At 61.6% G+C, this 16,017-nt stretch overlaps 1 protein-coding gene across 1 annotated transcript; it reads right to left on the bottom strand.

The window, feature by feature from the left end:
• Window positions 1-169: 169 nt before the first annotated feature.
• On the bottom strand, window positions 170-13,244 carry LOC148591371 (ral guanine nucleotide dissociation stimulator-like 2). Its single transcript, XM_088537687.1, has 9 exons — window positions 13,197-13,244; window positions 13,027-13,101; window positions 12,888-12,920; window positions 11,610-11,731; window positions 7,938-8,024; window positions 7,367-7,481; window positions 5,948-6,151; window positions 5,759-5,873; window positions 170-318 (listed from the first exon to the last, which is right to left on the bottom strand). Exons 2-9 carry the CDS (start codon window positions 13,057-13,059, stop codon window positions 170-172), a joined length of 858 nt encoding a protein of 285 aa, XP_088393813.1. The 5' UTR covers window positions 13,060-13,101; window positions 13,197-13,244.
• Window positions 13,245-16,017: the final 2,773 nt, after the last annotated feature.

Raw genomic sequence — 16,017 nt, 5'->3', positions numbered from 1 at the left:
TTGTCACCGCCGTTGTCACCGCCGTTGTCACCGCGCAATAAAAGCAGCCGCGTCCGCCCGCCGGGGCCAGCCCGTAGTGTCTTTATTGCCGTAGTGTCAACGGTGGCAACTTGGGGGGTCCCTGAGAAGCCGTTGGGGACATTCGGGGACATTTGGGGACATTCGGGGCTCAGAAGAGGGCCCGGCCCAGCCTGCGCGCGGTGGCCTTGGCCTTGGGGAAGGTGGCACCGGGGTCCGGTGGCCGCGGGCGCAGGGCGAAGTCCAGGCTGGCGCCGTTCATGGCGTAGAAGACGTTGGCCGAGGGTGGCAGCGGCAGCTCTGCGGGGACATCGGGGACATTGGGGACAATGGGGACATGGGGGGGCGCTGGGGACATGGCACTAAGAGACATGGTGGCTGTGGGTGCTGGTGGTTTGAGGACGTGGCCATTGGGGACACAATGGTTTGGGGACATGGCACTAAGGGACATGGTGGTTTGGGGACCCAGCGTTTTGGGGACATGGTACTAAGGGACATGGCACTTGGGGACATGGTGGCTTTGGGAACCAGCAGTTTGGGGACGTGGCCCTTGGGGACATGGTGGTTTGGGGACAGGGCACTAAGGGTCATGGCACTTGGGGACATGGTGGCTTTGGGGACATGGCACTAAGGGACATGGCTCTTGGGGACATGGTGGCTGTGGGAGCCAGCGGTTTGGGGACATGGCCACTGGGGACATGGTCATTTGGGGATATGGCACTAAGGGACAGGGCACTAAGGGACATGGCACTTGGGGACATGGTGGCTTTGGGAGCCAGCGGTTTGGGGACATGGCCATTGGGGACATGGTTTGGGGACATGGCACTAAGGGACAGGGCACTAAGGGACATGGCACTTGGGGACATGGTGGCTTTGGGACCCAGCGGTTTGGGGACATGGTCCTTGGGGACATGGTGGCTGTGGGACCTAACAGTTTGGGGACATGGCCATTGGGGACATGGCACTAAGGGCATCAACGTTTGGGGACATGGCACTTGGGGACATGGCACTTGGGGACATGGCATCTGGGGACATGGTGGCTGTGGGACCCAGCGGTTTGGGGACATGGCCCTTGGGGACACAGCACTAAGGGACATGGCACTTGGGGACATGGTCCTTGGGGACATGGTGGCTGTGGGACCTAACAGTTTGGGGACACGGCCCTTGGGGACATGGTCATTTGGGGACATGGCACTTGGGGACACAGCACTAAGGGACATGGCACTTGGGGACATGGTCCTTGGGGACATGGTGGCTGTGGGACCCAGCGGTTTGGGGACATGGCCATTGGGGACATGGCACTAAGGGCATCAACGCTTGGGGACATGGCACTTGGGGACATGGTGGCTTTGGGACCCAGTGATTTGGGGACATGGCACTTGGGGACATGGTACTAAGGGACATGGCACTTGGGGACATGGTGGCTTTGGGACCCAGTGGTTTGGGGACATGGCCCTTGGGGACATGGTCATTTGGGGACATGGCACTAAGGGACATGGCACTTGGGGACATGGTGGCTTTGGGACCCAGTGATTTGGGGACATGGCACTTGGGGACACAGCACTAAGGGACATGGCACTTGGGGACATGGTCCTTGGGGACACGGTCCTTGGGGACATGGTGGCTGTGGGACCTAACAGTTTGGGGACATGGCCATTGGGGACATGGCACTAAGGGCATCAACGCTTGGGGACATGGCACTTGGGGACATGGTGGCTGTGGGAGCCAGCGGTTTGGGGACATGGCACTTGGGGACATGGCACTAAGGGACAAGGCACTTGGGGACATGGTGGCTTTGGGACCCAGCGGTTTGGGGATGTGGCCCTTGGGGACACAGTGGTTTGGGGACATGGCACTAAGGGACATGGCACTTGGTGACAGGACCCTTGGGGACATGGTGGCCTCGGTGACACAGTGACCCTGGTGACAGGACCCTTGGGGACCCAGCAGCTTGGGGACACCAAACTTGGGGACCCAGTGACTTGGGGACATGGGGACATGGTGGCCTCAGTGACACAACCCTGGGGACATGGTGACCCTGGTGACAGGACGCTTGGGGACACAGCAGCTTGGGGACCCGGTGACTCAGGGCAGCAGCGACTTGGGGACACCAAACTCGGGGACCAAGTGACTTGGGGACATGGGGACCTGGGGACATGGGGACTTGGGGACATGGTGGCCTTGGGGACATGGGGACATGGGGACCCTGGTGACAGGACCCTTGGGGACCCAGTAACTCAGGGCAGCAACAACTTGGGGACACCAAACTCGGGGACCAAGTGACTTGGGGACCAAGTGACTTGGGGACCAAGTGACTTGGGGACATGGGGACATGGAGACATGGGGACTTGGGGACATGGTGGCCTTGGGGACATGGGGACCTTGGTGACAGGACCCTTGGCGACCCAGTAACTCAGGGCAGCAACAACTTGGGGCACCAAACTCGGGGACCAAGTGACTTGGGGACCAAGTGACTTGGGGACATGGTGACACTGGGACTTGGGGACATGGTGGCCTTGGGGACATGTGGACATGGGGACCCTGGTGACAGGACCCTTGGGGACCCAGTAACTCAGGGCAGCAACAACTTGGGGACACCAAACATGGGGACCAAGTGACTTGGGGACATGGGGACCTGGGGACATGGAGACATGGGGACTTGGGGACATGGTGGCCTTGGGGACATGGGGACCTTGGTGACAGGACCCTTGGGGACCCAGTAACTCAGGGCAACAACAACTTGGGGACACCAAACTCGGGGACCAAGTGACTTGGGGACATGGGGACATGGTGGCCTTGGTGACATGGTGGCCTTGGGGACATGGTGACCCTGGTGACAGGACCCTTGGGGACCCAGCAGCTTGGGGACCCAGTGACTCAGGGCAGCAGCGACTTGGGGACACCAAACTCGGGGACCAAGTGACTTGGGGACATGGGGACATGGTGGCCTCAGTGACACAACCCTGGGGACATGGTGACCCTGGTGACAGGACCCTTGGCGACCCAGTAACTCAGGGCAGCAACAACTTGGGGACACCAAACTTGGGGACCAAGTGACTTGGGGACATGGTGGCCTTGGGGACATGGTGGACTCGGTGACACAACCCTGGGGACACAGTGACCCTGGGGACACAGTGACCCTGGTGACATGATCCTTGGGGACCCAGCAGCTTGGGGACACCAAACTTGGGGACCAAGGGACTTGGGGACCTGACCCTTGGGGACATGGTGGCCTTGGGGACATGGGGACCTTGGTGACAGGACCCTTGGGGACCCAGTAACTCAGGGCAACAACAACTTGGGGACACCAAACTCGGGGACCAAGTGACTTGGGGACATGGGGACATGGGGACCCTGGTGACAGGACCCTTGGGGACCCAGTAACTCAGGGCAGCAACAACTTGGGGACACCAAACTTGGGGACCAAGTGACTTGGGGACATGGGGACTAGGGGACATGGTGGCCTTGGGGACATGGTGGCCTTGGGGACACAACCCTTGGGGACAGAGTGACCCTGGTGACAGGACCCTTGGGGACCCGGTGACTCAGGGCAGCAGCGACTTGGGGACACCAAACATGGGGACCAAGTGACTTGGGGACTTGGGGACATGGTGGCCTTGGTGACAAAACCCTGGGGACACAGTGACCCTGGTGACAGGACCCTTGGGGACCCAGCAGCTTGGGGACACCAAACTTGGGGACCAAGTGACTTGGGGACCAAGGGACTTGGCGACCTGACCCTTGGGGACATGGTGGCCTTGGCGACATGGGGACCCTGGTGACAGGACCCTTGGGGACCCGGTGACTCAGGGCAGCAACAACTTGGGGACACCAAACTCGGGGACCAAGTGACTTGCGGACCAAGTGACTTGGGGACATGGTGACATTGGGACTTGGGGACATGGTGGCCTTGGGGACATGGGGACATGGGGACCCTGGTGACAGGACCCTTGGGGACCCAGTAACTCAGGGCAGCAACAACTTGGGGACACCAAACTCGGGGACCAAGTGACTTGGGGACCAAGTGACTTGGGGACATGGGGACATTGGGACTTGGGGACATGGTGGCCTTGGGGACATGGGGACATGGGGACCCTGGTGACAGGACCCTTGGGGACCCAGTAACTCAGGGCAGCAACAACTTGGGGACACCAAACTCGGGGACCAAGTGACTTGGGGACATGGGGACATGGTGGCCCTGGGGACACAGTGACCCTGGGGACACAGTGACCCTGGTGACATGATCCTTGGGGACCCAGCAGCTTGGGGACACCAAACTTGGGGACCAAGTGACTTGGGGACTAAGGGACTTGGGGACCTGACCCTTGGGGACATGGTGGCCTTGGGGACATGGGGACCTTGGTGACAGGACCCTTGGGGACCCGGTGACTCAGGGCAGCAACAACTTGGGGACACCAAACTCGGGGACCAAGTGACTTGGGGACCAAGTGACTTGGGGACATGGTGACATTGGGACTTGGGGACATGGTGGCCTTGGGGACATGGGGACCCTGGTGACAGGACCCTTGGGGACCCAGTAACTCAGGGCAGCAACAACTTGGGGACACCAAACTCGGGGACCAAGTGACTTGGGGACCAAGTGACTCGGGGACATGGAGACATTGGGACTTGGGGACACGGTGGCCTTGGGGACATGGGGACATGGGGACCCTGGTGACAGGACCCTTGGGGACGCAGTAACTCAGGGCAGCAGCGACTTGGGGACACCAAACTCGGGGACCAAGTGACTTGGGGACATGGGGACCTGGGGACATGGAGACATGGGGACTTGGGGACATGGTGGCCTTGGGGACATGGGGACATGGGGACCCTGGTGACAGGACCCTTGGCGACCCAGTAACTCAGGGCAGCAACAACTTGGGGACACCAAACTCGGGGACCAAGTGACTTGGGGACCAAGTGACTTGGGGACATGGTGACATTGGGACTTGGGGACATGGTGGCCTTGGGGACATGGGGACCCTGGTGACAGGACCCTTGGGGACCCAGTAACTCAGGGCAGCAGCAACTTGGGGACACCAAACTTGGGGACCAAGTGACTTGGGGACATGGGGACTTGGGGACATGGTGACATTGGGACTTGGGGACATGGTGGCCTTGGGGACATGGGGACATGGGGACCCTGGTGACAGGACCCTTGGGGACGCAGTAACTCAGGGCAGCAGCGACTTGGGGACACCAAACTTGGGGACCAAGTGACTTGGGGACATGGGGACTTGGGGACATGGGGACATGGGGACCCTGGTGACAGGACCCTTGGCGACCCAGTAACTCAGGGCAGCAACAACTTGGGGACACCAAACTCGGGGACCAAGTGACTTGGGGACATGGGGACTTGGGGACATGGTGACATTGGGACTTGGGGACATGGTGGCCTTGGGGACATGGGGACCCTGGTGACAGGACCCTTGGCGACCCAGTAACTCAGGGCAGCAACAACTTGGGGACACCAAACTGGGGGACCAAGTGACTTGGGGACCAAGTGACTTGGGGACATGGTGACATTGGGACTTGGGGACATGGTGGCCATGGGGACATGGGGACCCTGGTGACAGGACCCTTGGGGACCCAGTAACTCAGGGCAGCAACAACTTGGGGACACCAAACTCGGGGACCAAGTGACTTGGGGACCAAGTGACTTGGGGACATGGGGACATTGGGACTTGGGGACATGGGGACACGGTGGCCTCGGGGACACGGGGACCCGGCGCCACCTCACCCCGCTCGTCCGGCAGCAGCTGCACGAGCTGGAAGCGCCCGACGTCCCCAACGTCCTGTCCGTGCTTCTCCAGGACCTTGGCCACCACCGCGGGCGTCTTGTCCTGGCTCGTCACCTGCGCGGGGACACGCGCGGTGACAACGCGGCGGTGGCACCGGTGACAACGGGGACAAGGGAGGGGACGGTCACCAGGATGCTCTTGTAGAGGCTCCCGTTGTCCAGGTCCATGCGCGCCCGGATGATGCGACAGTCGGACGGGGACACGTTGGGGACAGCGGAGCCGCACGAGGCCGAGCGGCGGTGGCCGCGGGTGACACCGGGGGCCGGTGGGGACAACGCGGGTGGTGGCACCGCGGCCTCGTCCAGCGCCGACACCGAGGGCCACTTGACGCGCTGGGTGACACCGTGGGGTGACGATGTGGCGGTGTCACCTTGTCCCCAAGGAGGGGACACGGTGACAATGTGGTGGTGCCACCTTGTCCCCAAGGAGGGGACACTTTGGGGTGACAACGCGGCAATGTCACCTTGTCCCCAACGAGGGGACACTTTAGGGTGACAATCTGGCCGTGTCACCTTGTCCCCAATAAGGGGACACTTTGGGATGACAACGTGGCGGTGTCACCTTGTCCCCAATAAGGGGACACTTTGGGGTGACAACGCGGCGATGTCACCTTGTCCCCAATGAGGGGACACTTTGGGGTGACAAGGTGGTGATGTCACCCCAAGGAGGGGACACGGTGACAACGTGGCGGTGTCACCTTGTCCCCAATAAGTGACACTTTGGGGTGACAACACGGCAGTGTCACCCCAAGGAGGGGACACTTTGGTGGTGACAACGTGGCGATGTCACCTTGTCCCCAAAGAGGGGACACTTTGGGGTGACAACGCGGCGGTGTCACCTTGTCCCCAATAAGGGGACACTTTGGGGTGACAATGAGGCGATGTCACCCAAAGGAGGGGACACTTTGGGGGTGACAACGCGGCGATGTCACCTTGTCCCCAACGAGGGGACACTTTAGGGTGACAATGTGGCGGTGTCACCTTGTCCCCAAGGAGGGGACACTTTGGGGTGACAATGTGGCGGTGTCACCTTGTCCCCAATAAGGGGACACTTTGGGGTGACAACGTGGCAGTGTCACCTTGTCCCCAAGGAGGGGACACTTTGGGGTGACAACGCGGCGATGTCACCCAAAGGAGGGGACACTTTGGGGTGACAACGTGGCAGTGTCACCTTGTCCCCAATGAGGGGACACTTTGGGGTGACAACAGAGCAATGTCACCTTGTCCCCAATGAGGCGACACTTTGGGGTGACAACATGACGGTGTCACCTTGTCCCCAATAAGGGGACACCTTGGGGTGACAACGTGGCAGTGTCACCTTGTCCCCAATAAGGGGACACTTTGGGGTGACAACAGAGCAATGTCACCTTGTCCCCAATGAGGCGACACTTTGGGGTGACAATCTGGCCGTGTCACCTTGTCCCCAATGAGGGGACACCTTGGGGTGACAATGTGGCGGTGTCACCTTGTCCCCAATAAGGGGACACTTTGGGGTGACAATCTGGCCGTGTCACCTTGTCCCCAAGGAGGGGACACTTTGGGGCTCACCTGGGCCAGGCGGGACAGGAGGTGACCCGGACTCGGCGGTGTCACCGCGGTGGCCTCGGAGGGGACACGCGGCTGCTCCCAGGTCACCGAGGGGGTCCCCACTGATGTGAGGAGCCTGCGGGGAGGTGACAAAGTGACCGGGGGGGTGACAAAGTGACCGGAGGGGTGACAACATGGCCGGAGGGGTGACAAGGTGGCCCCAGGTGACAAGGTGGCGGGGGGGGGGGGGGGTTAAAAGGTGGCACCGGGTGACAAGGTGACCAGAGGGGGGTGACAAAGTGGCCAGGGGGGTTGACAAGGTGGCCCTGGGTGACAAAGTGGCCGGAGGGGGTGACAAGGTGGCCTCAGGTGACAAGGTGACCGGGGGGGGGGGGTGACAAGGTGGCCAGGGCAGGTGACAAAGTGACCAGGGGAGGTGACAAGGTGACCAGAGGGGGTGACAAGGTGGTCGGGGGGGTGACAAGGTGGCCCCAGGTGACAAGGGGACCGGAGGGGTGACAAGGTGACCGGGGGGGTGACAAGGTGGCCCCAGGTGACAAGGTGACCAGGGGGGTGACAAGGTGCCACCCACTCGGTGCAGTGCGTGATGACCAGGGAGGGCTTTGGTGGCCGCGGTGGTGGCTCCCCGGGTGGCTCGATGGCACAGGACACGCTGTGGCTGCGGGGACACGTTGGGGACACGTTGGGGACATGTTAAGGACACGTTGGGGACACGTTGGGGACACGTTGGGGACACATCATGGGCACCAGGTTGTGCCACCCCTCTGGGTGTCCCCCCCGTCCCATGTCCCCTTGTCCCCAACACATGTCCCATATCCCATCCCCTCCTGTGTCCCCTTGTCCCTGTGTCCCCATGTCCCCTCCCGTGTCCCCTCCCGTGTCCCCTCCTGTGTCCCCATGTCCCACACGCCATCCCCACGTGCATGTCCCCTCCCATGTCCCCTTCCTTGTCCCCATGTCCCCATGTCCTCATGTCCCCATGTCCCCATATCCCCATGTCCCTGTGTCCCCTTGTCCCCTTGTCCCATGTCCCCGTGTCCCCTCCCATGTCCCCCCCATGTCCCCTCCCATGTCCCCATGTCCCCTCCTGTGTCCCCCGTCCCCTCCCGTGTCCCCATGTCCCCTTGTCCCCTCCCATGTCCCCATGTCACCTCTGCGCCTTGGGCAGTGGCCGCAGGGCTCGGAGCCACCGTCGCGTGTCCCCATGTCCCCGTGTCCCCATGTCCCCATGTCCCCTTGTCCCCATGTCCCCATGTCCCCTCCCGTGTCCCCATGTCCCCCTGTCCCCTCCCATGTCCCCATGTCCCCATGTCCCCTCCCGTGTCCCCATGTCCCCTTGTCCCCGTGTCCCCATGTCCTCTCCCGTGTCCCCATGTCCCCATGTCCCCTCCCGTGTCCCCATGTCCCCGTGTCCCCTCCCATGTCCCCATGTCACCTCTGCGCCTCGGGCAGTGGCCGCAGGGCTCGGAGCCACCGTCGTGTGTCCCCATGTCCCCACGTCCCCGTGTCTCCATGTCCCCATGTCCCCTTGTCCCCATGTCCCCATGTCCCCTCCCGTGTCCCCATGTCCCCTTGTCCCCGTGTCCCCATGTCCCCTCCCGTGTCCCCATGTCCCACGTGCGTGTCCCCTCCCATGTCCCCTTCCATGTCCCCTTGTCCCCGTGTCCCCATGTCCCCATGTGCCCCTGTCCCCTCCCGTGTCCCCATGTCCCCATGTCATCTCCCGTGTCCCCATGTCCCCTCCCATGTCCCCATGTCCCCATGTCCCCACGTCCCCATGTCCCCCTGTCCCCTCCCATGTCCCCATGTCCCCATGTCCCCTCCCGTGTCCCCATGTCCCCTCCCGTGTCTCCATGTCCCCACATCACCTCCCATGTCCCCATGTCCCCGTGTCCCCGTGTCCCCATGTCCCCATGTCACCTCCCATGTCCCCATGTCCCCGTGTCCCCTCCCATGTCCCCATGTCCCCATGTCCCCCCTGTGTCCCCATGTCCCCTCCCGTGTCCCCATGTCACCTCTGCACCTCGGGCAGTGGCCGCAGGGCCCGGAGCCACCGTCGCGTGTCCCCATGTCCCTGTGTCCCCATGTCCCCATGTCCCCTCCCGTGTCCCCATGTCCCCGTGTCCCCTCCCATGTCCCCATGTCCCCTCCCGTGTCCCCGTGTCTCCATGTCCCCTCCCGTGTCCCCATGTCCCCATGTCCCCTTGTCCCTTCCCATGTCCCCGTGTCACCTCTGCGCCTCGGGCAGTGGCCACAGGGCTCGGAGCCACCGTCGTGTGTCCCCATGTCCCCGTGTCCCCATGTCCCCTCCCGTGTCCCCATGTCCCCATGTCCCCACCCGTGTCCCCATGTCCCACGTGCGTGTCCCCTCCCATGTCCCCTTCCATGTCCCCTTGTCCCCATGTCCCCATGTGCCCCTGTCCCCTCCCGTGTCCCCATGTCCCCTCCCGTGTCCCCATGTCCCCGTGTCCCCTCCCATGTCCTCATGTCCCCATGTCCCCTTGTCCCCTCCCATGTCCCCATGTCACCTCTGCGCCTCGGGCAGTGGCCACAGGGCTTGGAGCCACCGTCGTGTGTCCCCATGTCCCCGTGTCCCCATCCGTGTCCCCATGTCCCACGTGCGTGTCCCCTCCCATGGCCCCTTCCATGTCCCCTTGTCCCCGTGTCCCCGTGTCCCCATGTCCCCATGTGCCCCTGTCCCCTCCCATGTCCCCATGTCCCCATGTCACCTCCTGTGTCCCCATGTCCCCTCCCATGTCCCCATGTCCCCACGTCCCCATGTCCCCCTGTCCCCTCCCATGTCCCCATGTCCCCATGTCCCCTCCGTGTCCCCATGTCCCCATGTCCCCATGTCCCCTCCCATGTCCCCATGTCCCCATGTCCCCGTGTCCCCTCCCATGTCCCCATGTGCCCATGTCCCCACGTCCCCATGTCCCCCCCCATGTCCCCATGTCCCCATGTGTCCCCATGTCCCCTCCCATGTCCCCATGTCCCCACCCGTGTCCCCATGTCCCCATGTCACCTCTGCACCTCGGGCAGTAGCCTCAGGGCTCAGAGCCACCATTGCATGTCCCCATGTCCCCGTGTCCCCATGTCCCCTCCAGTGTCCCCATGTCCCCATGTCACCTCCCATGTCCCCCCCCATGTGTCCATGTCCTTATGTCCCCATGTCCCCGTGTCCCCATGTCCCTGTGTCCCCCCCGTGTCCCCATGTCCCCTCCCGTGTCCCCATGTCCCCATGTCACCTCTGCGCCTCGGGCAGTGGCCGCAGGGCCCGGAGCCACCGTCGCGTGTCCCCATGTCCCCGTGTCTCCATGTCCCCTCCCATGTCCCCATGTCCCCTCCCGTGTCCCCATGTCCCCCTGTCCCCTCCCATGTCCCCATGTCCCCATGTCCCCGTGTCCCCTCCCATGTCCCCATGTCACCTCTGCGCCTCGGGCAGTGGCCGCAGGGCCCGGAGCCACCGTCGTGTGTCCCCATGTCCCCGTGTCCCCGTGTATCCATGTCCCCTCCTGTGTCTCCATGTCCCCATGTCCCCACGTCCCCTTGTCCCCATGTCCCCTCCCGTGTCCCCATGTCCCCTCTCGTGTCCCCATGTCCCCGTGTCCCCATGTCCCCACCCGTGTCCCCATGTCCCACGTGCGTGTCCCCTCCCATGTCCCCTTCCATGTCCCCGTGTCCCCATGTCCCCATGTGCCCCTGTCCCCATGTCCCCATGTCACCTCCTGTGTCCCCATGTCCCCTCCCGTGTCCCCATGTCCCCCTGTCCCCTCCCATGTCCCCATGTCCCCATGTCCCCGTGTCCCCTCCCATGTCCCCATGTCACCTCTGCACCTCGGGCAGTGGCCGCAGGGCCCGGAGCCACCGTCGCGTGTCCCCATGTCCCCGTGTCCCCATGTCTCCATGTCCCCTCCTGTGTCTCCATGTCCCCACGTCCCCTTGTCCCCCTGTCCCCTCCCGTGTCCCCATGTCCCCATGTCCCCTCCCGTGTCCCCATGTCCCCGTGTCCCCATGTCCCCACCCGTGTCCCCATGTCCCACGTGCGTGTCCCCTCCCATGTCCCCTTGTCCCCATGTCCCCATGTCCCCACGTCCCCATGTCCCCTCCTGTGTCCCTGTGTCCCTGTGTCCCCATGTCCCCTCCCGTGTCCCCATGTCCCCATGTCCCCCTGTCCCCTCCCATGTCCCCTTGTCCCCATGTCCCCTCCCATGTCCCCTCCCGTGTCCCCATGTCCCCATGTCACCTCTGCGCCTCGGGCAGTGGCCGCAGGGCCCGGAGCCACCGTCGCACTCGGGGCGCCGGGCGCAGCCGGTACCGGCGACAGGTGACCTGGAGCAGGCGGACCTGGGCCAGGACCTGGAACTCCTGCGGGGACATTGGGGACAATGGGGACATGGGGGATACTGGGGACATGGAGGGACATTGGGGACACGGGGGACATGGGGACATTGGGGACATGGGGGACATTGGGGATATGGGGGACATGGAGGGACATTGGGGACACAGGGGACATGGGGACATTGGGGACATGGGGGACATTGGGGACACTGGGGATGTGGGGGACCTTGGGGACGCGGGGGACATGGGGGGACATTGGGGACACTGGGGACGTGGAGGACATGGGGACATGGGGGACGTGGGGGGACATTGGGGACACTGGGGACGTGGGGGACATGGGGGATACTGGGGACATGGGGGACATGGAGGGACATTGGGGACACTGGGAACGTGGGGGACATGGGGACACGGGGGACATGGGGACATTGGGGACATGGGGGATACTGGAGACATGGGGGATATTGGGGACATGGAGGACGTGGGGGATACTGGGGACATGGGGGACATGGGGGATATTGGGGACATGGGGGATATTGGGGACATTGGGGACACTGGGGACGTGGGGGACATTGGGGACATGGGGGACATTGGGGATATGGGGGACACTGGGGATATGGGGGACATTGGGGACATTGGGGACATGGGGGACATGGCGGACAACGGGGACATGGGGGACATTGGGGATGTGGGGGACATGGGAGGACACTGGGGACAAGGGGGATATTGGGGACATTGGGGACACGGGGGACATGTGGGATATTGGGAGGACATTGGGAGACATTGGAGACATGTGGGACGTGGGGACACGGGGGACGTGGAGAGACATGGAGGGACATGGGGGACATTGAGGACATGGGGGACATTGGGGACATGGGGGCTACTGGGGACATGGGAGGACATTGGGGACATGGAGGGACACGGGGTACATGGGAGGACATGGGGACATTGAGGACATGGGGGCTATTGGGGACATGGGGACATGGGGGACGTGGAGGGACATGGGGGGACATAAAGGACATTGGGGGACATGAGGGGGACATGGAGGGACATGGAGGGGGACATAGAAGACATGGAGGGACACGGGGGGACTTGGGGGACACAGAGGGACATGGGGAGACATGGAGGGACACGGAGGGACTGGACATGGGGTGACACAGGTGACATGGGGACATGGGGGCAGTACCTTGCGGCGCTTCTCGAAGTTGATGTAGCCGTTCTGCAAGGCGAGAGGGGACACTGGGGACACCGGGGCCACTGGGGCCACTGGGGACATTGGGGACATTGGGGACATTGGGGACATTGGGGACAGTGGCACGTCCCACCTCCAGCTCGTCCTTCATGGCCGCGTCCAGCATGACCAGGTCGCGCAGGAAGGTCCCCAGATAGGGCACGACGCCCTGCAGGGGACAAGGGGACAATGGCACCGTGTCCCCTCCCCGGTGACACGTCCCCATCGTCCCCAGTGTCCCCATTATTGTCCCCAGGGTCTCACCAGGGGCCGCTGCTCGTGGGGACGTCGCGGCTGGCGCCTTGGGGTCCCCTCGGTGCCCGGCTGGGGACAATCCTGGTGGAGGGGACAAGGGACATCGTTGGGGACATTGGGGACAAGGGACATCATTGGGGACAAAGGACATCATTGGGGACAAGGGACATCATTGGGGACATTGGGGACAAGGGACATCATTGGGGACAAGGGACATCATTGGGGACAAGGGGACATTGGGGACAAGAGACATCACTGGGGACAAAGGACATCATTGGGGACAAGGGACATCATTGGGGACATTGGGGACAAGGGATATCATTGGGGACAAGGGGACATTGGGGACAAGAGACATCACTGGGGACAAAGAACATCATTGGGGACAAGGGACATCATTGGGGACATTGGGGACAAGGGGACATCATTTGGGACAAGGGACATCATTGGGGACATTGGGGACAAGGGACATCATTGGGGACAAGGGGACATCATTGGGGACAAGGGGACATTGGGGACAAGGGACATCATTGGGGACAAAGGACATCATTGGAGACAAGGGATATCATTGGGGACAAAGGGACAAGAGACATCATTGGGGACAAAGGACATCATTGGGGACACTGGGAACAAGGGACATCATTGGGGACAAGGGATATCATTGGGGACATTGGGGACAAGAAACATCACTGGGGACAAAGGACATCATTGGGAACAAGGGACATCATTGGGGACATTGGGGACAAGGGACATCATTGGGGACAAGGGGACATTGGGGACAAAGGACATCATTGGGGACAAGGGACATCATTGGGGACACTGGGGACAAGGGACATCATTGGGGACAAGGGACATCATTGGGGACATTGGGGACAAGGGACATCATTGGGGACAGGGATGGCGATAGGGGACAGCAGAAGGGGTTGGGGACATCCATAGGGACATGGTTAAGGACAGCCCAAGGGACAGGGGACACAGATGGGGACAACAGGGGACAAGGACAAGCCATCCCATACAGGGACAATGATGGGGACAACCCAATATATAGAGGACACCTATAGGGGACATCATCTATGACGATCTATGATGATCATTGTCCCCAAGGGGCCAGGGCAGCCTGTCGGTGACATCAACGGGGACATGGGGGTGACAAGGGCCACCCCTTGGGGACACTTGGGGACCTGGAAGAGCAGCTGGCGGCTGGCGCTGTAGTTGTCCTGCTCGGAGCAGATGGCACTGAGCTCCTCGTAGCTGCGCTGGGCCTCCCTGGGGACACAGGTGACATGAGGTCGGTGTCCCCAAGGTGTCCCCGAGGTGTCCCCAAGGTGTCCCCGTACCGGGAGGTCTCGTTCCAGGTGCGTTTGAGGCGGTGGATGGGGCTGGACTGAAGGGCCGAGACGATGGCATGAAGGGACGAGAAGTTCCTCAGCGCGCGGCACTCCTGGGGACATGGGGACACCTTGGGGACACGTCCCCTCCCACCCCTGGGGACGTTGGGGACACCGGGAGCCACTGGGGTTGGGGACAAATTGACCTGGGGCCACCTCTAGAACTTGGGTCATCTCTAGAACTTGGGACATCTCTAGAGATGGGGACATCTCTAGAACTTGGGACATCTCTAGACATGGGGACATCTCTAGACATGGGGACATCTTTAGGATTTGGGACATCTCTAGAACTTGGGACATCTCTAGAACTTGGGACATCTGTAGAGATGGGGACATCTGTGGAACTTGGGACATCTCTAGAACTTGGGACATCACTAGAGATGGGGTCATGTCTAGACATGGGGACATCTGTAGAACTTGAGACATCTCTAGAAATGGGGACATCTCTAGAGATGGGGACATCTGTAGAACTTGGGTCATCTCTAGAACTTTGGTCATCTCTAGAACTTGGGACATCTCTAGAACTTGGGACATCTCTAGACATGGGGACATCTGTAGAACTTGGGACATCCCTACAACTTGGGACATCTCTACAACTTGGGACATCTGTAGAGATAGGGACATCTGTAGAACTTGGGTCATCTCTAGAACTTTGGTCATCTCTAGAACTTGGGACATCTCCAGAACTTGGGACATCTCTAGAGATGGGGACATCTGTGGAACTTGGGACATCTCTAGAACTTGGGTCATCTCTAGAACTTGGGACATCACTAGAACTTGGGACATCACTAGAGATGGGGACATGTCTAGACATGGGGACATCTCTAGAACTTGGGATAGCTCTAGAACTTGGGACATCACTAGAGATGGGGGCATGTCTAGACATGGGGACATCTCTAGAACTTGGGACATCTCTAGAGATGGGGACATCTCTAGAACTTGGGACATCTCTAGAACTTGGGATGGCCCAAGGGTTGGGGACAAGGACAAGCCCTGGCTTGGGGACAGGGACAAGCCTGGGCTGGGGACAACCCCAGGGGTAGGGACCATTGGGATGGAGCCACCACCTCCATTGGGATGAAGCCACCACTATGGGGACAGGGCTATCTCTATGGGGACCAGGGCCACCTCCATTGGGGATGGACCCAAAATGATTGGGATGAAGCCACCACCATAGGGATGAAGCCACCACTACGGGGACCAGGGCCACCACCATAGGGGATGAAGCCACCACCATTGGGACCAGGGCCACCACCACTGGGGATGGAACCACCACCATAGGGATGAAGCCACCACCATTGGGTTGAAGCCACCACCATGGGGATGAAGCCACCTCCATTGGGACCAGGGCCACCACCATGGGAATGAAGCCACCACTACTGGGACCAGGGCCACCACCATTGGAGATGAAGCCACCACCATTGGGACCACCATGAGGACCAGGG

This window comes from Tinamus guttatus, unplaced genomic scaffold, assembly GCF_059628265.1.
Source record: "Tinamus guttatus ecotype Peru unplaced genomic scaffold, ASM5962826v1 Tinamus_guttatus_pri_ptg000848l, whole genome shotgun sequence".
Lineage (NCBI taxonomy): Eukaryota > Metazoa > Chordata > Aves > Tinamiformes > Tinamidae > Tinamus > Tinamus guttatus.
The sequence above is the reverse complement of the archived record's forward strand: the minus strand, read 5'-3'. Positions and strand labels throughout refer to the sequence as shown.

What these genes read in the sequence shown, in the direction of transcription:
- LOC148591371 (XM_088537687.1), bottom strand. Translation starts at nt 13,059, where the DNA reads ATGCTGGACGCGGCCATGAAGGACGAGCTGGAG. An exon ending in TCCTGTCCCGCCTGGCCCAG is followed by an intron (nt 6,152 to 7,366) that starts GTGAGCCCCAAA and finishes GGTGTCACCCAG; the next exon opens with CGCGTCAAGTGGCCCTCGGT. An exon ending in GCCTCTACAAGAGCATCCTG is followed by an intron (nt 5,874 to 5,947) that starts GTGACCGTCCCC and finishes GTCCCCGCGCAG; the next exon opens with GTGACGAGCCAGGACAAGAC.